Source organism: Anas acuta, chromosome 7 (assembly GCF_963932015.1).
Source record: "Anas acuta chromosome 7, bAnaAcu1.1, whole genome shotgun sequence".
Lineage (NCBI taxonomy): Eukaryota > Metazoa > Chordata > Aves > Anseriformes > Anatidae > Anas > Anas acuta.
The window spans coordinates 13,136,811-13,161,880 of record NC_088985.1 but is presented as its reverse complement, the minus strand read 5'-3'; the positions used below and the strand labels follow the sequence as shown (position 1 = coordinate 13,161,880).

The 25,070-nt window shown below is 40.3% G+C and overlaps 1 protein-coding gene and 2 long non-coding RNA genes across 4 annotated transcripts in view; 1 reads left to right on the top strand and 2 right to left on the bottom strand.

Moving 5' to 3' along the window:
- Positions 1 to 18,395, bottom strand: part of LOC137859451 (uncharacterized) — a 45,662-nt gene extending 27,267 nt beyond the window's left edge. Inside the window, exon 1 of the long non-coding RNA XR_011098283.1 lies at positions 464 to 18,395. This is a non-coding gene — a long non-coding RNA (uncharacterized lncRNA). The remainder of the gene's footprint in view (positions 1 to 463) is intronic.
- LOC137859450 (uncharacterized) overlaps positions 1 to 19,161 on the top strand; it is a 95,289-nt gene extending 76,128 nt beyond the window's left edge. The window contains exon 3 of the long non-coding RNA XR_011098281.1: positions 18,389 to 19,161. This is a non-coding gene — a long non-coding RNA (uncharacterized lncRNA). The remainder of the gene's footprint in view (positions 1 to 18,388) is intronic.
- The window catches only part of ZCCHC24 (zinc finger CCHC-type containing 24), a 110,801-nt gene that overhangs the window by 73,086 nt on the left and 12,645 nt on the right, over positions 1 to 25,070 (bottom strand). For both annotated transcript variants that reach the window (XM_068688517.1, XM_068688518.1), the window contains exon 2: positions 19,156 to 19,356. In XM_068688517.1, the coding sequence (XP_068544618.1) occupies positions 19,156 to 19,356 (201 nt within the window). The remainder of the gene's footprint in view (positions 1 to 19,155; positions 19,357 to 25,070) is intronic.

Genomic DNA, 25,070 nt, shown 5'->3' with positions numbered 1-25,070 from the left:
TTGATGATACCAGTATTGAGATTCCTGCCCGCAGAGTTGTAGTTCCTTGTTTTGTGTATCAGAGCTATGAGGAAATGTGAGGACAAAGTCCGAGAACAGGGCATGCGGGGATCACTTCACACCCTTCCTCCCGCACTTCCTTGCAGGAGGACCAGTGGCTATTTTCACACTGTATTGATTCACTGACACACCGGACAGACTTAGAGCTCCAGTTCCACTAACAGCAATTCCATATCAGAAGGCAAGTCCTACAAGAGGATTGTTCACTAGGAGGAACATGGGGTGGCTCATAAAGCCATTTAGCACCAAAAGTGAAAGTTGTCAGAGCAATTGTGCAAAGGTTCCCTGGCAGGGGCGTACAGCAGAACCTGCTCCCACCTCCTCTCCAGCAAGCTACCGAGCTATTTCAGACTGCTTCACTACAGATATTTGGGTATCTTTTCCAATCTGGGAAGGTACTTACTTTTGATTCTTCTTGCTTTTCTCTCTTGTCCATGTTCTTGGTCACAGAGAAGCACTACCCCAGCTGCACCTCCCAGGAAGCAAAAGATCAGTCAGTTGCTTAGGTACATATCACGTCACACTGCTATCAGTGCTCCACAAACTGAGCATGTCCAGATCCATTTGGTCTCAGGAAAATATCTAAGGAAAAAAATACTACTTCCCTGGTATCTTGTTGTAGACAAGAAGAATTAGGTAGGAACATAAAATTTTACAAGAGGAAGATGTTTATTGTATCCATCTATTTGCATGATATATCTGGCAAATGCTGTTGTACTGTGGTAAAATGCAGGAGGTCCAGTTTCTGATAAGAAACAGAATTTTAAGGCAAATGAGAATATTGCTGTCTTGTAACAAATGTCCTCTGATCATTCTTCTTCAGCCAGCATCCTCTGCATGGCACTGCTAAGTTTGTTACATACCACTAAGATGCAGTACAGAAAAACAGTTAACTGTGTGTTTAGTGAAACATTAACGTACCCTTCTTTCTTTCCAAAAAGATGAAAGGAACTCACCCAGATACCTGGGCAGGAGCACACTGATTCCTTTTATTTGTTGATCCTGATCAAAGGATGCAATCTTGTAACAGAGACCCAAAAGGTGAATGACCATCTACAAGAGGTGGGTGGGGGAAATGTAGTGACACTGACTAGCATCTCGAGACAGGAATTTCTTGTAACTAGGCTTCCATCTGGAGGCTGGTATCTTTACTGACTGAAGGTGTTCCCTCGCTGTTGATGAGTATGGAATTGGAGGGTGTCCTCTTAATGAGAAAGATTGTGAGAAACAGACACGTGGAAAAATATACGTAAACTCTAAAACAATGTTTTGCCATGTGGAAAAAAGAAAAAGTTGGGAGGTTGACTTGAACAGGAACTAAGAAAAAGTTACAGGACCAGTGAAAGCCAGTGAAATAGTTTTTCTTCAAAATAACTTGAATTTAAAAGAAATGTTCAAAAATAATATTAGAGTTTATTTCTATTTTCTTCAGTCATTTGATAAAACAGAAATCATGTTGTTTCAAGTCTAAATTAGCATCTTTATTTCTGCTATTCTTGTCCATGCTTTATAATCCCATGGTGTTTTGTCAAACATAACTTTGAAATGTTTCTTTCATTATTATTTTTTTATTTTTGCAGAAGTCGCCTTTGGTTTTCTATTTTTTCAGTCCTCATAGTTAAACACTTAAGGCATTAACTGTTTATGATTCTATAACATTACTATGCAGCAAGAGAACTTAAGCAGACTTTTAACTATGATAATTCTTTTTTTTCTTTTTTTTCTTTTTTTTTTTTTTTTTACAAATACATGAAATCATAAATCATGTATTTAGAAATTAGAAAAGGTTTTTATATTTTGAAAACTGCTAGAACACCTTTGATTCTTACTCACAATGATGACTAGTATGAGGTAACTTTTAGTACCTAGTATCTGTCAGTGTGAGTCACTCAGTCTCCCAAATTCACTGTTCCCTGAATCAGCCCCATACTTGAACTGGTTGTAATGAGGTGCTTGTCAAAGCTAGTTTAGAGGTGAGCTGAATCTGCAAATGAAAATTCACCATTTTCAAAATGTGGATGCTGAAGCAACAGTTCCCTTTTGTTTCTGTTTGATAATATTACATGAAGTTGTTGCCAAAAAAGGACCAGAGGCAAAATAAGGACTAATAAAGTCTGCAGGGGACAGAATTTTTGAGGTGTGGTAAATAAGGGAGAGGTTGGGTGGCTGATACAATGACCAGAATGATCGGATGGGTTGCACACAACTACGTTCTAGCCCAGATGAATGTGAAATCAGAGAGACAGAAAATGTTTTCTAATTCAGTTCTCAGAGCAATTTGGTCAGCTTTGGAGAAACAAGCATAAAGTTTTACTGTTTCCAAGGACCTAACTGAGCAGATAAATGCTGGAAATAGATAGCACATCAGTCACAGGCTGGCTCTATAGCACTGTTGGTATCCAACCTGCGGTCCTCGTGTTGGCTGGGCTGTAGGTGGTCAACATTTGTATCTCCAGCCTTGATACAGAAAGGAGCAGATAGCTTTCTAGCAAGGAGGCATAATTTAGAATGAGAAATATTTGTTTGATGTGGAAACTTGAAGAAAAATACAAAGTACAATGCATGGTTTAGAGAATTGTCTTGCCATTTCTGATTCAAGATTAAGGTATCCATTGCACAATTCGAGTTGTTTCCATCCCGTAAACACAACAGCTAAATGAAGTCGGAATGCCACACTAGCCGAAATTCTCAGCTACTAGTATTACCTGGCTTTTCCTGTTTGTTACGCAAACAGATATTGTGGGCCACATCATACAATATTACAAACAGATGCATCCCCACAGACTTGAACAGAAGCAAGCTCACGTGTCTGTGAGCAATGACCCTGTTAAGCTTGACTGCCTTCAGTTATAAGGTCCAACACAGAAAGCAGTGCTGAGAATTTAGGAGAGGTGGTAACACAAAAACTGATAGCAACAGAGAAGAGGGAAGGCTTTGCAGCTCCCAGTCCTGTCACTGTTTGAAGTGTAGAAATAATTGCAAACTGCCTGCAATGAAAAAAAACTGCAGTGCAAAGCACATTTTCCATGAAAAAGTTGACATAAAGAGTAAAGCTAATGCAGGTATTATGACTTAAAATGAAGTTTGGGTTTTAATTTATCTTTATTTCCCCTCTTTCCCATTCAATTGGAACAGAGAAAGTAGAATTTGAAGTCAAAATTTTACCTGTTTTCACTCTAGATGATTATTTTATTATTACTATTTTATTATTATTTTATTATTATTACTCATGTTGTAATCTATTGTATTCAGAAGTTCATTGTCTGCAGCATCTAAAATGTAGCGAGTGCCTCGAGAAATTTCTGTATCAACTACTCAGGTGAAATACTACTGATTCGTTGGGTTGACCTGTGGCCTCTTTCTGTAGAAAGAACTCAGTATTTGAAAGAAAAGGCTGTTTTTCTCCTGATCATGTGTCACAATTATATATCTTATTTTCTGTCTCACAGGAGATGTGTTTGTATTATAATAGCTCCTTTGGAGCTGGAAATTGCATGCTGTTTGCATGCAGTCCTAATTCTCTATGAGAAGGCTCAGCTAAGTGAGAAGGACCACCGGCTCTGTGGCCTGTGGGATGTTTATCTCGTTGGTTCATGTGGACTACCCCCAACAGAAAAGGCAGGGAGGGCTTAAAAGAAAAATCAGTTCCAAGGAGCTTTCTCTTCTGGAGATGTACAGTGTGGTGGTACTCACAGTGTCCAAATTCAGTTACTCATCCTAGCTAGAACTGTCATGAGAAGGAGTCAGGTTTCTACGAAGCAGTATGGAATACATCAGTGTTACAAGGAGACAGTGAAAATTTACTGCTGGATATTCAACTGCTGGTTTACAGTCTGATTTATGGAGTCTGACTAAAAAGTACTGTAAGCTTTTTCAAGAACTTCAAGTTGTTGGGTGTTGTTTTTTTTCTGGATCTATAGATTTAACTCTTGGGGCTCACTGCACTTTGGTTATGTTCCTTATTGTAATGTACCTATTCAAAGTGTGCTAAAAACATTCAGAGATGAAACCACTGTGTCTTAGCTTGTTAGATATACCATGCAGATAAACAATATGTTTTCTAGAGTGGCTTGCAGTGATGAATGAAATGCAGCCACTGGAGATTAAAAGAGAAAAGTATAGCAAAAATAACATTGAGGTTAGAAAGCTAGATAAGGTTTGTGTCTCTGGGAACTGTATACAAGAAATACAAGAGCTCTGCTTTCCGTTCTCCATTATGTCAGCTTCAGTGGGCTAAATCTCTCTTCTTTGGCCTTAATTATTCTACATCAGTGGAAAACACCTTGGAAAAGGAGTCTGAATGGGTCAAAATCCTGATCTTTGATACTCTGGAAAAGGAATGAGGGATTTAACAGTAGCAGCTGGATAAGGAGAGTAATTGATTGGGGAAGAATCTCAAGAATGGAGGTGAGATAAAGAGAAGGTATGACACAGTGCAGAACGTGGGGTCAGCAGGGTCAGACCCTTTGTGCATGCTCCAATAATTCTGCAGGAACAAGACAATACCCTGCTTCTGAAGGCTCACCATCTGAAGTCACTTATGTCTGACTCCAGCTCCTACTGAAAATAGTAGGTCTTCGCCATAGATATAGGTCCCTATTTAAATAAACTTAAGGTGATGCTGTACACTGACCTCCCCGATTATGTTCCAACAGCTGGCAGTCTTCAGGCAACAGCTGTCGTCGCACTTCTCACACTTCCCTGGCTCCTATCTCAACTAGCTTCTGCTTTTGGCCCTTATCAGCCATCAAATGTATTAGGGCTTGTAGGAGAGAAGGCTATGAGGTAAAAAGAAAAGACATGATAAGAAGTGTTTATGAAGAGCGATGCTTTCATAAGATACTGCTCTTCCTCCTGAGGAAGATGGGCAAGATCCAAGGGATTGCATTGAGGTGGTTTGCATCCTTTGTGGAAAGGGCCACTCAGCCTGCCCCCAGAAAGAGCAGTGATCATTACAGCTCTGCCAGTAGTCCCCACTGTGCTATCTTTGCACGCTAGTCCTGTTGAATCTCTGCATACCACCACCAGATGAACTGCTACAACAACACAGGCTCTAAGGCAAACTCTACAGACTGCCCCCAGCTCTAATCACCCACCATCCATCATCGCAAATAATCACCAATGGGAACCAGTGTTCAGATAAGAACTGCTCATGAATAATGAGCGGCTTGATAACCTTCGCTGAATACATAATCTGTGATCTCCTGATCTAGTACTTCGAAGTGCCTGTAGCTGCAGAGTGGTTCCCTTTATAGGAGGCACAAACATTCAATAGCTCTGTTCGGTCTGACAGCAGACACCTCCCAGAGTCTGTGCTGATGCTAAACTGATGCTCTCTCTGGATGGTCAGAAGATTTATCTCTGTACTGGATCTCTCTCTCTCTCTATATATATATAGAATCTCTCTCTTTCTCTCTCTCTCTCTCTCTCTCTCTCTCTCTCTCTCTCTATATATATATATATATATATATATATATATTATTTTATATATATATATTATTATATATAATAAGAGAGAGAGATTCTGTACAGGATTTATGTCTATACTGGATATAGGTATGGGCCTTTGCCACTGTCCTCCATGCACAACAGTACAGCATTCAGAGATGCGAAGCTTGAAAACCCCGTATTTGCAGAATGCTGCATTATGTCTTCTCACTACCTATGGTCACAGGACTTCTGGATCAGAATTAGCTGGGACCAACTGGTCTGGAGCAGAGGCAAAGCTTGCCGAGAGCTCGGAGAGGAGGTGCAAGTGCTAAGAGAAGGTCCCTTCTGTTGACTGCTCTGCTTTCTGGCACACAGGAGATTGCTACCAGCAGAGCAGCGTTCGTTAGTGAGCAGAACTGAGCTTTCCTGGGTTGTGAGCTGAGCTGAGGCAGTGTTACTTGCTCTCACAGGAGCTAAAGCTCAGCAGCAAGGTACCTTGCACTTTGAATGGGAGAAGGCAAATGTGACCTCATTTCTCCCATGTTAGGGGAGACAGTTACTAAACAGAAATGCTGCATTACACACGCAAGACTGACCCTGGGAAGAAACTAAGAATGCAAACCACAGACGCATGCCTTGAGAAAGCTCAGATGCTAAATTATAGGGAACGGACACAGAACTGACTCAAGTGACTGAGAGGGAGCTTTTGCTTCATGGCCATAAATCCTCCATCTACAGGTCTGGGAAGGGCCTGTGAAGGACAGAACTTCTGTAGCAGTGGAGCAACCTTCCTCTCTATCTTGCCAATCTAGAGGGGTGCTGCTGTTGAAACATAAAGGCAAAAGTAGCATAAAAGCAACTTGTGGCTTGTTTTAAATCAAATACAATGGAAATGAGGAAAACCCAACACGCCTTGGAGTCAAAGCATACCTTAATATGCTCTGATGTTATTGAAAGCACAAAGGACAATATTTTTTTCAATTACACACTTGTCTGAAAACTACTGCAAACATTCCTTTGACTTAGTCATATAAAAAGCCTAAGTAAAAAATTATTTTTATTAAGCAGTTCCCCTAAAAATGAAGAAAACTTATTTTTCCCAGTGGCTCCTTAGCCCAAGACTCATGGTACAGAAATTTCTTCTCAGGCCTAAAAGTGTAGTAATTGTAAGGATTATATCATATTCTAGACATGTAAAACAGAGAGGGAAAATGATGTGAAGATATAGTTGTAGGGGGCTACATATAATCTTCTGAAGTGCCAGAAGACTAACTGTAGGAATTCACCTTTATGGCATACTGGGTCTCTGTATGCTGTGGGGCTTCTGCACCATGGCTCTGCCAAGCGTTAGGGTTCGTGTTGAAAGACGATGACCCAGAGCTATGGTTGTTGGGAAATGAGCTGGCAAAGGAGACTGAGGGCTGCAAAACAAAATTCCTGTGAGGAATTCTTAGTCTGGGGAAGGACTGGACTGCTTAGTCTAAAGCTTTGTGGTCAGGGAAGGGGTTATGGAGAAAGCCTTTGGGCTGGAAAGAGGCTGCCAAAGAGACTGAGGGCTGTGGAAAGAATCGTCCCTGGGGAATTCTTAGTTTTGGAAAGGACCCGGGCACCTTGTGTGCAGCTCAGCCTGTGACTGGGGTCAGGCTTCAGAGAGGAAGCCTGGAGTTATAGCTGTGAGACTGCAGATAATCCTCCAAAGAAAACCAGGGGACAATGTTACCATTCTCCTTCCAGGTTTATCAAGTCTCTAGGTGGTCTGGGACCCTGAAACAGCACAGCCAAGGAAGCAAACAATTCAGTAATTTCCTTCACATTGCTTTTTTATTTCTGACTCAGAATTGCCATTTGTGATGCTCAGTGTAATTTTTCAGTAGCAGTGCTGAATTTGGGACATACTAGGCCTGTTTAGGGCTCAAGGTATTTGATAATCACTTGATTTCTTCTCAACTTTTCCACCAAGAATCTTGATTTGTGACCAATTTTACCTCCAAGCTATCCCCCCCCCCCCCCCCCCCCGCTGCCCTCTGGTCTCTGAAAACATGCTGAAATCTAAAGTTTCAGCCATTCTAGGAATCTCTCCTGGTTCTTTTTTTTCCCAATCTCTGAGAAACCTGATCCACCAGATGGGTGGGAGAGCTTATTGTTTTTTTGTCTGACATCTGGATTTCATTAGCAGACTCATGCGTGCTGAATCAGGAATGGGAGCTCAGAAGAAAGCAGATGAGAGTTAAAATTGTGTTAATGCTAACAAAAAAATAAAAATAAAAATGCCCCATTCCTCTCTCCAAGTTTGCAAACAAACACAAACCATGAGTCATGTGGTGAGCTCAGTGTAAGCGGCACAGCCCTTATCAGCTGTACCCACTTAGACTGATGCTGGATGCATTAATGTCTCAAGCACCGATGGAGAAGAACATTAACTTGTTTACTTACATATGTCGACATCATTTAAAAAAAAAAAAAAAAGAATCCTTTCCAATAGTTTCACATGAACAACACTACTTTTCAGGTTTGTGAGCTTTTGAGAGAGAGTCTCCTGTCTTCTATTTAAATCGAGTCAGTACAGTATGCAAGGAAACAATTTACAACATACCAACCAGGTAAGACGTGCTGCTCAGGAGACCACTGTAAATGATAGCAGCAAGAGGGAGGGTTTTCTATTTTGTTTATATATTTTTTTAAAGTTTAACATGCAGCAACAGGAGCGTTGTCCTAAAAGTCAGGGTGTTATTAATTACCATAGCTCTCTTTACTGAATAATAGAAATAGCAATGTAAGCAGCAGCTGTCTGTCAGTCCTGGATGTGGTGCTGTGCTGTGCCAACAGCCTCTGGATGGTTGTTAGATCTTTTTTTTTTTTTTTTTTTTTTTTTTCTAAGACTGATGGCTGCAAGCATACAGCATCCATCTCCCCGAGGCACAGGGAGCTCAGGCTGAGTGCTGTGGCACCCAGCCACAGCCCTATCAGCTGCAGGCACGAAGCAGGGGAGATTGAAGCAGTATTTGTGGCTGCATTGCACAGGGAAAGAGGGATGGACAGACAAAACACTTTTGGTCATGTTGTAGAAGTTCAAATGAGTCTAAGATAAGGAATCAAAATTACAAAATGGAGAAAAGGCAGAATTAGTACTTCATGTGTTGTTTAAATTGGCATCTCTCCCCTCTAAAGAGGGGGACCTCAACCTACACATCTGAGGTGCACATACAGCTGCTGTACTCAGGCAGCACAATGGTATCACTCAAGGTACAGCTGCGTAATATTCTTATATTTGCAGAAAATGGATGGAAACATTTGGTCACTAATGCAGAAATGACCCCCACGTTCTAAAATCAGAGCGGTTAGTTTCATTTGAATACCAGCACCCCAGGCTACATCAGAGATATGGCTACCTCCTGTCCTGAGAAAGTTACTTTCCCGTTACAGGTGGATGTGTACTTGCCTGTCACAGGTGTGTAACCACCTCAGGACAGAAACGAAGCCATAATTTTACACGGCAAGTAACAGTTTTCAAGGAAGCCTGAAAAATACTGGACATAATTCTCCACTTTTCCATGTTTGGTGTAAACTCTGACAGTGGCAGGCACAGCAGAAAAGCTCAAAGTGTGACCATGGTGGTGGCTTGTCCTCATGTAAAGGGCTGCAGAGAAGCAAGCCCAGGCACACCTGGCATTACAGGACGGACTTCCTGTTGTTGTGGCTAAGAATGATGAAGACAACAGCACAATTTTAGCCTCTTGTCATTTAGTTCTAGTTTATTAGATCTGCTAAACTAAGACTTAGAGAAATCTGTCTTAAGTAGCAGACCTCTGATTAGTATTGAGCAATAAAAAAATGCAGGTCTGGAATTAGTTTTATTTTTATCTTTTATTTTTGAAAGCTATTTAAACCAATGCATTCTTTTTTTTTTTACTTTAATAATGAGTCTCCTTTGACCTTCTGGAAAAACAAAACATTTTTTCCCCACCATTTCTTTGAAATGAGCCTTTCTCACTGACATTTTTTGCTATTCCTTCTTGCATTTTCTCACCTCTGTAATCAGGCACTAGGGGTAAGAATAGCATTCTCCCTGCTCTCACTTGCTACTGTGATGGTCCCCTTCCTGACCCACAAAAGACCCCGTGGGCAGTGTTGGGGAGCTTTTGCTTGGGCTGCAGGTGGTGTGGGTGTGCTCATTCAGGTGGAACTATCGATTTGCCTGGGCTGTTGCAGAGTTTTATCTATAGCTGCACACCTGTGACGTGGGTTAAAATTAGAGAGGGATTCAAAACCAGTATTTTGTATGTGAAATCCTTGGGCCTGGGAAATTACACTGAACTCGGGTCCAAAATTAAAGCTTGAGACCACATCTAAAGTCTAGTTGAAACATGCTCTTTCTCTGCAAGAAAGAAAAAGGGGTTGTTTTCAGGACTCGGTAACACAGATGTCCAAGGGTTCTGCTCTACCCCGTGCACATTTCTGTACAGCCAAAGAATGAGATAGAAACAGAGAGTAGTGAGTGTCTTGTTGAATATCAGGCTAAAACCTGAGGCTGAACTAGTAATCAAGATTAGGTCACTTCCAAGATGTCTGCTGTTACTGCTAAAATCCCCAAATGTTTCAACTTATGTGCCTGTCCATGGGCTTTATTGCCTTAGCTAATAATTTGGCACTGACTGGGCCCTGACATGAAAGGCTTATTCTTCATTTTGTCTAATTGCTATAGGAACATTTTAGCTTTTCTGCCCTGTAAAGGAAATTTGGAAGAAAAGGCTTCTTTTTTAAGGAAAGAAACAGGTTTTTGCAAACTTTGGAAATGTCTCCTTAAATGTCTTGTCTTAGTGACATGTCAGACGATTTCTGGTATAAAATATAAGATGCAAAGGAAGCAAGTTTATGGTAAGCTTATCAGCAAATTTGACTATTACTTTATTTCAAGGTGTATTTTGCTATTAAAAAATAAATGTGAGAGTTGATATTTAGCATTGGTGAGGTGATGCAGAGAAACAGCAAAGGAACTGAAGCAGGACTTGTGCCTGTGGTCTGATGTTCTGTTCTCAGCTTTTTTCAGCTGGGCAGTTGGGGAAAACTTTAGGTTTCTGAGATTCATATTACACATCCATACTACATAAATACACTGACTTTCTGGATGCAGAGTGGAGTCAGAGCTAACACTTCCAAAATATAAACAGGAAAAAATATTATGCAAGTGACTGCTTAATGGTACTAATTTTAGGGAACAAATACTTTTTTATAATACTGAAGGCACTAGGAGTGGCTTTATGTGGAAAAAAAAAAAAATCTAATTCAAAAGAAATACAGTTTCTGCTCTCACTTGAATTTGCAAGAAAATTAGCATGATTAGATTGATGGGTCCTTGAAGTCTTTGGGTTTGGTGTTTTAGCAGTTACACTGACTGTCCTTTCACAAGTGTGTACTGAGTGCTACTGCTGTAACAAGAAACCTGCAGTTTTAATAGCATCTGCACTAAAGTGCCATTAATTTAAGGCTAAAACATGCAACTTTTACTGTGCAGGCAGCAAATGGCAGCTCTATCAAAACGTGCTCCTTGTGGGAGGGCGCAGTGACTGCAGAGCTACTCTGAAGGGACAGTCTCTTTACAGACTAAATGCAAAGCAAGTCCATGAACCCCAGCATCACTGACAAGATCAAATGCTTTGTTCTCCAAGACTTGCAATGCCTTCCAAAAAAAATTTCCTCCTCAGGTCTCTCTTTGTAGCACCAGGATTGCTGACTGTAAATAAGCCAGCTGGCTCAGTATACTCTGAGAGGTCTTACATAAATACATATGTAGGTGTTTATGTGTATATTTGTTGTTATAGTAAATGCCTGTTTGCCTCAACATTTAGCGTTATTGTATTTTGTGCAAAGTATTTTATGTAAAAGCACAGAGAGGAAGGATTGTGGTAAATGCTAGAGCTGGGAGATATACCATCACTCATAACAATGAGTGATCTCTTACAGCTCAACCTGAAAAGTTGTTTTATTATCATAAAATAGACTCACAGAATCATTGTGTGATCATGAAATAGACTCACAGAATCATTAAGTGTGGAAGGGACCTCAGGAGGTCATCAAGTCCAACCTCCTGCTGCAAGCAGGACTAACACTGAGTTCAGGTCAGGTTTTCTAGGGCTTTGTCCAGTCAGATCATCTTGAAAACTTCCAAGTATGGATGGAAATTCCACAACCTGTATTTCACACTAAACCAAAATGCTCTTATGAAGTGAGAAAACATGATTCACCCAATGTTCCATTACTACTTGCTTATCAGTGCGAATGAGGAGTTTATAAACAAGTGAGGTTTTGACCTGGTAGTCCTTGCTCTACCTTATCTCCAAATCAGCTCGCGAAGAGCTGGAAACCAGACGTTACTTTCCCTCTCGAGAGGAATGCTCATGCTCATAGTAATTGTTTCCAAGCTAAGCACTTAATTATGGTTTATCATGAGTTTTATTGCAAGCTAAGCAAATACCAAATTGTTAGTAAACAGAGTTCAGATTTAGACCAATGCAATAGCTATGTTCAGTCTACTTCAAAGAAGTTGGTAAAAATGTCCCACTGACATGCCCAGGATTTGGATCTGATCTGTTGTGCACAGTTTTTAATTAAATTATGCATGTTCACTGTAATGAGCTGTATTATTGATATGCAGATATACAATAACAGCAAAATAAGGTTGGGAGATTCTCTGGGAGGTTCTTTCACTTGTCTTGGGACAGGATCACCTGTGAAAATCCTGATGTCTGTTTATCCGTAGTATTCCAAAAGTTTACCAATCATCAAGAGCCTCCCTGAGCACTCTAATTCAATGCCTCCCAGCATCTCCCAATTAGAAACAGCCAAATTCAAGCCCAGTGCTCAGGACTCATTGGCTGTGGGTCTGGAAAACAAACCATGCCCTTTATGGAAGGCTTTAAGCATACTTGCAATTTATTATGTCTTTTGGGAAGGGCCAAACAACATTGGTTCTGCAGCCTTTAATCAGAAGTCAGGTTTCAGAGACCTGAAGTTAATCTCCTTCATCTCTACTCTTCCCTGAATGACTGTGCTGAACATAGACCCCAATGAGGCTTTATCAGTGCTGAAACCCTCTTCAGTTAAAATGCCAGGTATCTGTGAGGGCCTACATTTAAACAGCATTCATCTCCTGATGTCCCCCTTGCTGTCAGCGGTCATCCCCCTTTAAGCTTATCTAGGTAGTGAATATGCAAGTGAGATACAAAAAGCAAATAAAAAAGTTGGAACACAGTGAAACGCAGGCCAGTTGTGAGGCAGGTCTTGCAGTGCCAATCCCATGGCCACCCTGCTGACAGAAATTGCACGGGACCCGAGAGGCCACCCCAAGGTCGCTGCAAAGACCAAGCACGCATGCTCTCTAACAGTATTTGCCTTTAGCATATCTGTTTACATTGCATTTCCCACAGCAGAAAAGCTTGAACTTGTACCCGTAATGAAGACTGAACCACAGCAATAATGGCTCAGTGATGGTACATAAGGAAGAGTTTGGTTTTGGCTGCTCTTCCAGACTTTGGGGAATGCAATTATCAAGCAGCGCACTAAAGAGGAAAAGGGAACAGACACAGTTCACTAGATATTTCTGTTTTCTTTTTCATTATCTAATTGCTCTTATTCTGGTATGTTAGGGTTTGCTATCTTCTTTTGAAACACCCAGTTTATCACACAACAGGACGTAAATGCCACACGTTGCAGCCACGGTTTCAGGAGTGCTTGAGGAGCATGCTCTCAAAGCAGGGCTGGTGGGATCCCCTCTTCTCAACATATGGCTGGCCGAGTTGCTTGCCCCTCTGATAAATGGTTTAAAGGCATGACATGCACTGGGTTTGCAGAATTTCCAAAATAGAGAGCAATGAGTATCTTTTGATGTTTCAGACCTTTAAAGCAGCTTAAATTTCCAGAGGTAAAATGGATGTTACAAAATTACAGCTCACCAGGTTTTTGTTACAAGATTTCTGCAAGTCTTCACAGTAAAAGCAGAAAAGATCTGAGAAGAATGTGTTCAGCTAATCTCACAAACTCTTGAGAAACTTGGCAGGGCTAAGTTCAAACATATGAAAAAAAAATAACCTGCAATAAGTTTAGTGTTGTATTTGAAAACCTAAAGTTTTCAAAATGACTGCATATAGTAAAAACAAAAAGCAAAACAAATCCGAAAAACTTAGCCAAGTCCAAATAATCTAAAACAACTTTATCCAGGTTCTGAGTGGAAAAATATGAATAAATGAGAGTAATATGTTGTGTATAAACAAGAAGGAGAGCCTCAAATTGTTCCAGTATGTCATGATGTGCAAGTTTACTATGTGCATAGGTGTTTGCAAAATGAATACCTAAGAATTACAATTTCTTAGACATTTAGGTGAAGAAATATGCACTATATAAAAGGGGTTAATGTGTCAGTGTGTATTTTTAAAATAGACAATTAAGGGTCTGGATACGAATAGATTTGTCTTCTGAGTGCCACGTGCAGTTTGAAAACAATTACAGCACAGATTACCAACAGGGTTTTCTGTCTGTATTGGTCTTATTAAAAGCAGTGCTACTGTACCAGAGATTAATTTACCTGTTGTTTTATTTTATTATATATCCCATGTTATCATCTTAATCTCTGTAAGTGGGATACTGTTTTTAGTGATTCGAATGTCATTTCATCCATATCAGGGATTCACTGTCAGGCTTTTACTAACTCTCCCAGCCCAAAGAACTGAAGCATAAACAAGCAAGATCTGTACAGCATGGTATCAATTGCCCACGACTATATTCTGATCAAAAACCATAGTGAAACCTGCAAAGCTGAGTCATATGGGGGTTTAGATTCCTATGAGACTGTAGGGTTCATCCTGTAACTGAGTAAGAATACCAATATTTATCTCAGTTTACTGGAGGAAAGACTTGTTTATTTGGAGGCCATCACTAGATAACTGACAGATTACTGTAAAATGTAGAAATTATAACTATAAATTATTGTTTTCAGAGTGAATTTTAAAGACTTTTTCAGCCTATGATCTTCCTTAACCTCAGAGCTTCCTGAAATATCATTTTCCACTATAAATATGTATTTTTATTAAGACCTCTAAGCCAAAAACCAGAAGGGTAAAATGTTTGTTTTTGTAATGATGGCAGTTTATTCATCATTGCCATCACAGACAGCCTTTGGTACCTGGAGAAAGCACAGCTGTGGACTCCTTGAATTTTGAGGACACTTGAGAGCCTTTCACAACCATAAGGCACAAGACAAATGAGATGACTGCTTCAGGCATGAGAGTTGCTGCAATCGCGCAGCCAAATAGCTGCCTGCTGAGCTAGCTCTGCTGCCAAAGACCCGCTATATCTGACTACAGGGAGGGACAGCTTCAGGGCAGCATGATCTGGCAGAGCGAGCTGTGGACAGGGAAAAAAGAACTAAGCTCAGCTTGACGCTGATTTCTTCCACATCCTGCATGAAACCACAAAAGCAAATCTATGCAAACTCAGGCAGCCACAGTAATTACCTACTACTCCCGTTGACTTGAATACGTATTCTCAAGGTACTTGAGTTTGGCAGGATCTGCTCCAAAGATCACTGTTGCCAAAGGAAAGACTCCCATTGTTGGCCTCATTAATATGGATCACGCCATACATTTCATTCACAGAGCAAAAAACGCAGTCCAAAATGAGACTAATGTTGCGTCCCATTACATATATACCTGTGATAGTATGTCTGTATTTCTGTAAGCATGCACGTGCATTATCCTCTATGAGTATAGCACAAAATTTGGAAATACACACTGCGATGGTTCTGTATCTCCCAGGGACTGGACTAAACAGTTTTTAGAGAGCTTGGCACTAGCAGGGGGTACAGAACAGCTTCCTCAGCAAGCATTCTGTGCAAGGTGGCTGGAGTCATGTATTTTTGAGTGACTAGGTCTGCATATATTTTCACAAAAGGATTTGACAGTGCTTGAACATAGTTAGGACAGAGAAACCAGCAGATGGAACTTATGCTTGGCAGAAGCAGGCGGTAAAGCACTTTGGAAACTTTGAGTACAGCAATGCTGTGCTGGAGCTCAAGGCTTGGACATGTCCAGGACAAACCATTACCTCCCAAATTAACAAGAGGAATGACATAGGCAGTAAATGAGGTCTAGGATCTGTGTCCACGTCTTTCCTTCCAAAAGACAATTTTGAATAATGCTGACAGTTTAGTCATTCACTGACTTCTTAAAACCTGAACTAGGACTTTTATTTGCACATGTCCGTATATGCTGCATCAACCCTCTTGTACTGTACTTTGTGGGGGTTAGATCTATATGACAACATTATCTAATATGTGATTTTGTGATTCTACGACTAAGTGTAGAGTGGCAACATCACAGAAAAGTGGTAATCTCCAAAACATTACACTGGAAAGAAGCAAGATTCATTTTGTAGAGGCCATGCACAGAACAAAAGAACCCACTGTTCATATTTTATACAATTTGATAATAGGTGAAAAGAAACAATGTGACTTTTTAAAATGTCTTATATGATTTTCTGCATCTACGTTTTTCTACTAGAAAAAAACAAAAACAAACACGGAAGTTTGTTAAATCCCAGAATTTCAGTTTCCGAACAGATTATTTTGAACAGGATATCAGACGAACTGCAGATACCCGAAGTACTAAAATACTAAAGCTGACCTTTTCTCAATTATAATTATTTAGCCTCCTAGAAGATGATCATCACTTAAGATAGAATCAATACTTGCATTTCCATCAGTACGGTACACTATCAACTCTGAGAAATAACACATCTTTACAATGTTCATAACAAGCAGATTTAAGGGAGGATATAAAGTCTCAAAGTTGTTACACAATTTCTATGTTATGCTGGAAAAACTCCGTAAAACACCCCTTTCAAAATCTGTTTCTTATTAGGCAATTATATTAAAAAAAAAAAAAAAAAGATTTATTGATTTGCGTTTTGTCCAAATCAGATTCGTTTATCTCTTGTCTCTTTCCAAACCCAAATACTTAAAATATGCAAAACTACTTTGCTTTTTTTCTTTTGTAGAATTTGCAAAACAACTTTAATTTTTGACAGCATTTGTAAAACTTAGCATCGAAATCTAAGTGATGAAGTAGTGTATGTAATGTTCAAATAAATAAATCAATTATCATCAAAAGGAGTGGTAGCAAATGGGGTCTTTCTAATTAAGGTCTGACCCTGCTGTCAGTACTCCATTCTTGTGCGCAACGTTTTCAGAGTTGTGAATGTAACTCATGCTCACCAGGTCAGTCCCAGTTGATCTGTTCTCAAATTTAGAGAAAATAAGGCAAGTGCTTAAGTTCCGGTGAAAATTTGTCTACTGTTGTTCAAGAACACATTTCACTACTGACTAGCACTTGCTTCTGTTACAATTCCTCAGCGAAGAACTATTTTCGTATCACCTGCTCCTTAAGTAGGACATGAAATTCAACTTTGATTTGTAGAAACAGGTAGGTGCCTAAACAACACAGGGCACTGATGAGGTCTGATCTGGGGTGCTTTCTGTGTTTGTAGTCGCACATGTTCAAGGTTATGGAAAGCACACACGGACAGCCATGAGCACTGGGGAACAGAGAGGATGACTGCCTTTTGTGAGGGGACCGAGAAAGTCTTGCTTGACTAGCCCTACAGAACGCATGCTGAGAGAGGATATGGTTGCAGTCTATTAATACATACTGAGATAAACACCAGGCAGGGAGATGAGCTATTTCAGGGAAGGACATTGTTGGCAAGAGAACAGATGACTACACAGTGGACACAAATTACATTTATCCTGGAAATTGAAAGATTTTTAATTATTAGAGTGAGGTTCTGGAGCAGCTTCCCACTAGAGCAGTAGTGGGCAAAATAGTGATGTACTTCCCAACTAAAACTGGATTAGTTTATGAAAGGCACTGGACGATATGGCTGCCTGTAACTGTAGCTATGATGTCCCGCAGTCCTCCAGTCATTACTTGCTTATTGGCCAGCCCTGGGTTATGCTCTTCAGGAAGCCTTTTCATTACTTTGTTCACAGAGAAGTTGAAGATATTGCTCGTATAAACTTAATACATGGGGAAAAATATACACAGGATGTGCAATTTAAGTAAATTAATCTTCCTACCTGCAAAACAAATAATGCATTTCTCTTCCAACACTGACATGTCCACTTGAGACCATCAGTGCGAGCTGCAGCTTGCGTGCATTGGTCATCACGGGACTCGTTGCATCCATCTGACTTCCTACACCGCAGGGTAGAGTCATCTCCCACAGCTCAGCACTGTGATTGCCAAGCACACCCGGCAGTTGTAGTTCTAATCCTCTTGCTAGGTAACGTATGCTGTTATGTGGCCCTGTCTCAATATTTTGCTGTAGCATGCTAAACTGAGTGCATTAAACACAGAAGTATACAAACAGAGTATTTTTGAGCTTAATCGTTCTTAAGGAAAACTTCACGTTTTCCTCAAGAGAACTGCTTTACTCAGTGTGTATTACAAAAAAAAAAAAAAAAAAACATGAAGTAAAAATATTTTCAAGTGCCACGCCCAGGTCTGCAAATTGTAGCTTAATTCCACAGCTTTCATTAGGACTAATGAAAGATATACAGCTAAATTCCATGAAGAAAACAGCTTAGCCCATGCATAGCAGCAGTTGGAATACACTCAGTTAAAGCTCATCTGACATTAGACTTGATTTCACACTGACCTTGCTCAGCTGGCAAATGCTTTTCTGACTGTGTTTTGGCTTCTATGTCTGACATCCCCGACTGCCACAAACTGTGGTTAATTCTACGCAGATTAATTCTGCTGAAAGTCACACATTAAGAGGGTAGGAGGTTAACACCACAGTAAAGTAGATAACAGTAATGTCCACATCTGTATTTCTGGAATATTGGCAGAGCTTGAGTTTCCTTGGGACTCTACATAGAATATTATTGGAGTTGTGGAAGTTGAAGCCAGAAACACAACTGCATCCAGCTGAAACTTGAGAGGCTGGAGAAACCTCGCACATTGTGGCTTGGATCCTTGGGAAAAAAACTGCAGATTGGTAAGTGCTTTTAGTGCACGCAGGTTTATGCCGCTTTTCTATGGAAATAAATATTGCCAGCTTTGCCACTACAAAAAAGTTCTTGGAGTCCAAGACTATCACATCTTGCCAAGTATAGCAAACCACTTCTATCAGAGGAGACATTTTGCACTAGATAAACTTGGAGCTTGTGTTACTGCAACTCTAATTCAAAGTTCCCATCCAGTGTAACAGTTTATTTTCCTTTAGCATATGTAACTTGTTATATTTTTTATTAAGTGCCATTGCTAAACTGACTATAGGGTGTGCTGCTTGAAAATGTAGTTTACACAGTCTATGTGACAGAAAGTTACATATTAGCCACTTTTTAAGTTTCCAAAATCTACTTATGTGCCTTGTAGAGTATCTTTTATAATGCTTATCTGGTGAATGAAATAGCTTTTTTTTTTTTTTTTTTCTTTCCCGTCGGCATTGTGATAAAGAATGGATTAAAGGAACACATGGCTAGCTTGGCATTTTGTCAAGATATTTTTTCAGTGCTACTTTAAAGAACTATTTCAGTCAAATTCTGTGTTACTAAATGAACGAATGTTGAAAAATTTTCACAAGGGTTTTTCCAGAATATTGTATATTGCTTACCTGTGGGCAGTCTTTGATGTAGTGTCCCTTGTTAAAGCAGAGGTGGCACAAGTAGTTAGGAGGTGGCCTCTTGCTGGGTTTTCTGGCTTCTGAAGAAAGGGATAGGTCAGAAAAATGCTCAGTGAGGGAGCTTAACCCATCCACTATGTTGTTAAGGGAGCCATAAGGAGATGCACTCTTATACAGACTGCTGCTCAGAGCCTGCAAAAGAAAAGAAAAAACTTACGTGAAATGTAGCACGTGAAACAAAGACTGTTTTCAGACTGATCTGGGTAAGGGAAGGATGAAAATGGCAGAAAAAAATGTGAGAAGTTTTTCATTAAGAACATGGCTACCTATTGGAGGGTAACAATAAAGAGGTCATTAATGAAGAGGTTTCTTGAAGGCAGAGCTGGTCACCCCACTGCTGGGGAACCTACAGAGCTTGCCATGGTTCACTTAGCCCAACCTTTCCACTGAGCAGTGATTGCTTTCTTGTGTTTGATCGTACCGCAGTCGTGGTGTGGTTAGAACACAGGCAAAAAGAACAACCCACAAAAGGCAACATTTTTGTGTCCAGAACTATTTACAAGAACAATACTGAAGTCAGGGAAAGGAAAAGAACACCAAGAAAAACACAAAATAATTTTTAATTTCCAATCCAGTTAACCTGATAGTCAATATAGAGTCCTGTGTTCAAGCAATAACAAGAAATGTTCAGATTAAACCTTCTGTGATTTAAATGTTTCCTGCTAAATGGTAAATACCTATTTTTTTGTACTTCACCTTTGTAGGATCTTCACTCTCTCAATATTCAAATCAAAACCCGAAACCCTTAATTTGTTATTCTGTAATTTTAAAACTAAAAGAAACCCATAATCACCTATATACATAATCTTCTTAATGGAGATAACAAGTATTCACTCTTTTTAATGTTCTAAGACTCAAAAGAAACTGTGTAATAGGAATTTAAGGAATAAAAGGAAGCTTTCTTTTTTTTTTTTTTTGTTTGGTATTTTTGAACATGGTAATGAATCACTGTAGGAACAGAACGAACCCATGTCCTTTTCACCCTGAAATGATGGGACACATTTGATAGGGTGTTTCTCTGTTAGGGCTGATATGCCTCACAATAGTGCTATAATTGTGTAATTCTACTGGCATCAAAGAATTACTGCTGACTTATGGGAAAGCGAGGTAAGAAGACATCCAATCTGTGACTCTATGGAGACCTTGTTTTTCAGTGGTATTAAATCCAAATATTTAAGTGGAGTCTTCAGATAGGTTATTCAGGTATTTTGAAGGTGTAGAGAAATTGGTTGAGATAGCTTGTCAAATAGATTTTAAAGGGGATTACATTTATCTCAGAGATCTCAAATATTCAGGATATCCGTACAGTGAATGTGGTTTCTGGGTTTGAGTCACATATTGCAAGAATCCTATGGAAGCCCTAGGAACCACTCTGCCCACTCTTCCTGGAGTCAAACACAGCTTACTGAGCTCCATTAACCCCATACAAAGCCAAAGCTGGTGCACGGCAGCAGGATCAATCCAAAGGGACAGAGGGTGGTAGTCCAGAGCCCCAAACCCTGCCTTCACCTTCCCATTGACCTGCTCGCTGCCCCAGAGAAAGTGATTACAATTCAATCTGCCCTTTTAGTCTGGGAGATGGAATAGCATGTTTTCTATTTACAAAACCATGAGCAGAATGAGTGTGATCTCACGGGGGACTTCACACATCTTCTGGCACTGAAATGCCCAACATTTAACTCCAGCACAGTGACAATATAGTCCTGTTCAAGATGTTCTGGCTGCTGAGAGGAGAGTCAACCACTTTGTTTCAGGGGTTAAACCTGTACATTTCAAAAGGAAAAGTTATTGCACAAACTAAAGAAAAGATTTAAGCTGCTTTAGTCATCAAGTAAGCAAAGATACCTCCAACAGTCCCTGGAATTTATTTTCTAGGATTTATTGGACACTATTGGAATGAGAAATTCTTGGCATCAAATTGCGAAAAGGAAAGGGAAGTGCTACGGATGCCAAAATACTATTAATTAAGGGTCTTCAAGAAGTTCTTGTCTCCCTAGGAGCCACTTTCTCTTACATACACTTGGAAAATACAAAATCTTTCTTAAGAGTCCCTCTTACTAAGAGATTCTTAAAGTACTTCACATGCATTAAACACATCAGTAACTTTGCAAATTCCCTATAACCTGATTTTTACAGAAGTGTGTATATCCACACAGAATGTGTGAAATCCCAAATTCTTTACCTTGCACTGAAATGTGGAACAACCCCTGGGGATGCAGAATGCATAACTCCTGCCCACCAGGAGGCGGCTAGTCCTGTCCCCAGGGCCAGACCAGTGAGAAGACCAAACATGCCTACCTGCTGCTTTCACTGGGCTTTGAATGGGACATATGGCTCACAGAGGTGACCGTTTTCCTTTCTACATATCCTTTACACTGAGCTGCTCCAACCATTATAGCAGAGCATGGCTGTGTTAGGGAATTCTCTCCAACACAGATAGTTCTTGGCATTTTTCAGGTCAATGGGAGAACCAACAGGTTGTAAAGGTCACAGTTTTGGCCACCCCATCATTAAACTTTCTTTACAAATCTTTCTTTGTTTAAACCATGGCAGCCAGAAGCCTTGTGACAGGCCAGGACTCCATCACAGACTACTGGCTGTATTGACATGAAATCTGTCTTCGCAGCCACCCACAGCTCTATGGCCAAAGTGTGACACGTGGCTCTGAAAGCAGCCACCCGGTTCAGCTGGCAGGGCATTTGTGCAATATGTGCCAAAGGTGGCCACACCAAAACACTGCCATGAGTCACATCTGTATAACCATCTTAAGGCCCAGTGTTAAAACAAGGAGAGAGAAAAAAAAAAAAAAAAAAAAAAAAAAACAGCAGATGATGGCTGAAGAAATATGGTGGACATTTTCAATGCCACTGGAGCTTCAAAGAACAATTATTTCATTAAGGAAAATTCCTAGACAATCCCAAGATGCAGATTGTCCTTCCTGGTACAGAGTCAGGCAAATTGCTTCAGCAGTTCCTGCCAGCCTGACCTGGAAAATGGCCTTACATCAGCTTAGCTCTGAGTCAATACGAAAAGCATATCAATCTGGCACTTGAAAGATGCCATGAAGAGCAGCAATGCAAACAGCGCTACATCCTGTCCCTAGCTGTGGAAATCTCCAGTTCTTCGTAATGAGATGAGGAAAAAAGACATTCCAAAAAGCCCAGTTATATAATAAGGGTGGTGGTGGGAAAATTCATCCTGGCCCTGGAATGAAATTGCAAAAGCCCAGGAACATGTAAAGAACATGATGAAAGCAAATGGTGATTTAGCCCATCCTGTCTTTGTAGAAGACAAGGAATGAATGAATATTGCTGAGATACATAAACCAGTGTTTTTTGTCTGGGACACTTAGCAAATCAGCAACTGAGTCCTTGCTGAGTGTTTGCACTGCTGCAAAGGGGATTTTTAAGGAGGGTTTTGAGCAAAAACTTTGAATTAATTTCACACTTAAAATGTCCAGGGGATGATCGGGGTGACGGGAAGAATGCTGATGGTTTTATAAAGATGACAGTAGGCAGGGAAACAGGAAGGAAGAGGGAAATGCATTCTGACCCGTTCCAACTTTGAGCATACCGGTACAGATCTGTGAGGTGCCAGGGAGACCGCTCCTCTGAGGGGAACCACCAAAAGCAGTGACTGCTTTGTGCCCACGAGGTGCCCCTAGAAAAGTCAGCCTGCTTCCTTACAATGAAGATAATACATTAAACCACAAATAATACCTCCCACTAGGAGCAGAGCAGGATTTGAGCTTGGCAGTGAAAGGGTTAGTGCTCTGAGGGAGCCTAGAGACCACACTGCATGTCTTAATTAGGAGGCTCATCAGCCCAGCTGCAATGAATTCAGGATTTCCTTATCTTGCTGCACTGGGAGGGTGGGGGAGCTACTGGTAAAACTTAGAAACGTGCTTGGTGGGAAGTTCTGGCTGATAATGTAAGTTTGGTTGTTGTTTTTTGGTGTTGGCGGGTTTGTTTTTCTTCTTATTGTGAAGCTTGTTGACTCAGTTGAATGGGAACCAAACTGAAAATCTGGTGGTCTGTTTTTAGAAGGTAACCTCTCTGCTCTGTAGGTCTTCAAACTGCATCTGTCGGTGGTGCTGGGAAGTAAGGCTTCCTTTGTTATTTGTTTGCAAAGTGTTTCCAGTTAAAGGGTATGCAATCAGTAAGGTTCCAGTCCAGCCCTTTGTGACAGAGGCAGCTATTGTCTTCTCTAGCTGCCTTACCCTGCTCCCAGTTGGGCAACATATGTGAGGGACTGAGGGGTTCCAGTGTCCAGCTCACCTCCAAGAAATGCCTGCTTACGTGAAGGATCTGGCAAATGCTCTTGATTCCCTTGGCTGGTCCCTGCCTTTCAGAGACAGCTCTGGGGATCCACGTGCCAAGAGGTGGATAAGGAAACACTGGAACAGAATTTCTCTCTTCAGCTACTTTTTCAGCATTGGTATGATGTTAAAAATTAAGGAAGTGGTGCTATAGGCAATGTGATGATGCGTGGCACACTTGAACAAATAGGTGATAAGCCTTTCTTTCCAACCATCTCCTGGTATGGCTATTGCTTTAGCTGTAAAGGTATTTTTTTAACTATGGTTAGGAAGGACAGATACCATAATAGCATTTCAATTATGACAACATTTAATTCTGTCCAAAGGTGATGGGATTGCGAGTTTTTCCAGAGCCCTTGCTTACAGCTGATATTAATAATTGATAACAATCTGCTTAAGTGGGAATGGCACCTTGTTATTAGGATTTATAGAGGCTGATTTATTTATTTATTAGGATTTGTTTAGGTATGGGATGTAGTATGTAGAGGCATGCCTGGGAAACTCAGTTTCTGCCTGGAGTTCAGTTTCTGGCTGCTGAACCCTGAAGGTGGTGGGTAAGGGCTGCAGATCCCCTCGTTACCCAAAGCTGAAATGACCTGTGTTGGTTTAACTGGTTGGCAGTCTGTGCCTGGCCAGTACATTTGTTTAGGGCCCTTGGGTTGTTTGGTTTTATTTTTATTTGTGAATTACACTTCAAATATATATACTCTTTTTTATCCCTGTCCCCTTGAAAAACAAAATCCAAACAAACAAAGCAACCAGCCAAATAAACAAAACAAGCTAACAAACAAAACCTTATACTGGTACCCAATACTTCACTAGTTAAAAAAGAGGACGGAGAGAAGTATTTGAACTCTGTAAATAAGCATGAAGAAAATGCAACCCCTTGCCTTTCTTGAAGGGGACTGATGTTTAAGCCCAAATACAATAGCTAAACCTAGATAGAAGGAACCATATAATTCTCCTAAACTGCTGGATTCTGCACACATAGTGTCTATTCCCTCAGATAGCTTTCTTGGTTTCTGCTAGTTAAAGGATTTATCACTCAGGTTTGCAGAGGTGACTGCTCCACCTTAGGAGGATAACTTCCTTTGGCTGTGGTATCATTACTGTGACTATTTGACCTGAAATCCAGTGATTTTATTTTTTATTTTTTTCTTTTTAAAAAGGCAGCTGCTCAATACTAAAATATTCATCATCATTTATAGCTGTTTAACAGCATCTCTAAGGACTTGTGAAAGAATCTGTTCAAGCTATAAGTTGATACAATTTGTGCTGGTTCCCTCTGCATTTTTATTAATTGCATATACTTAGGTGAGCTCCTATAGTACTCCGGTATTCTTATACTGTCATTAGTTCTTGCATGACATGGAATAGGCTGTAATTGGAAAGCAATGAGCAAAAAAATATTTGATGACTTATTTTTGCTTTGGTATTTAGCCAACGTGCTAAAACAAACAAAAATAAAGCAGCCCTAACTCGCAGAGTTCAGTTTAAGTCAGCAGGCGCCATGGCTGTTTGAAGTTTG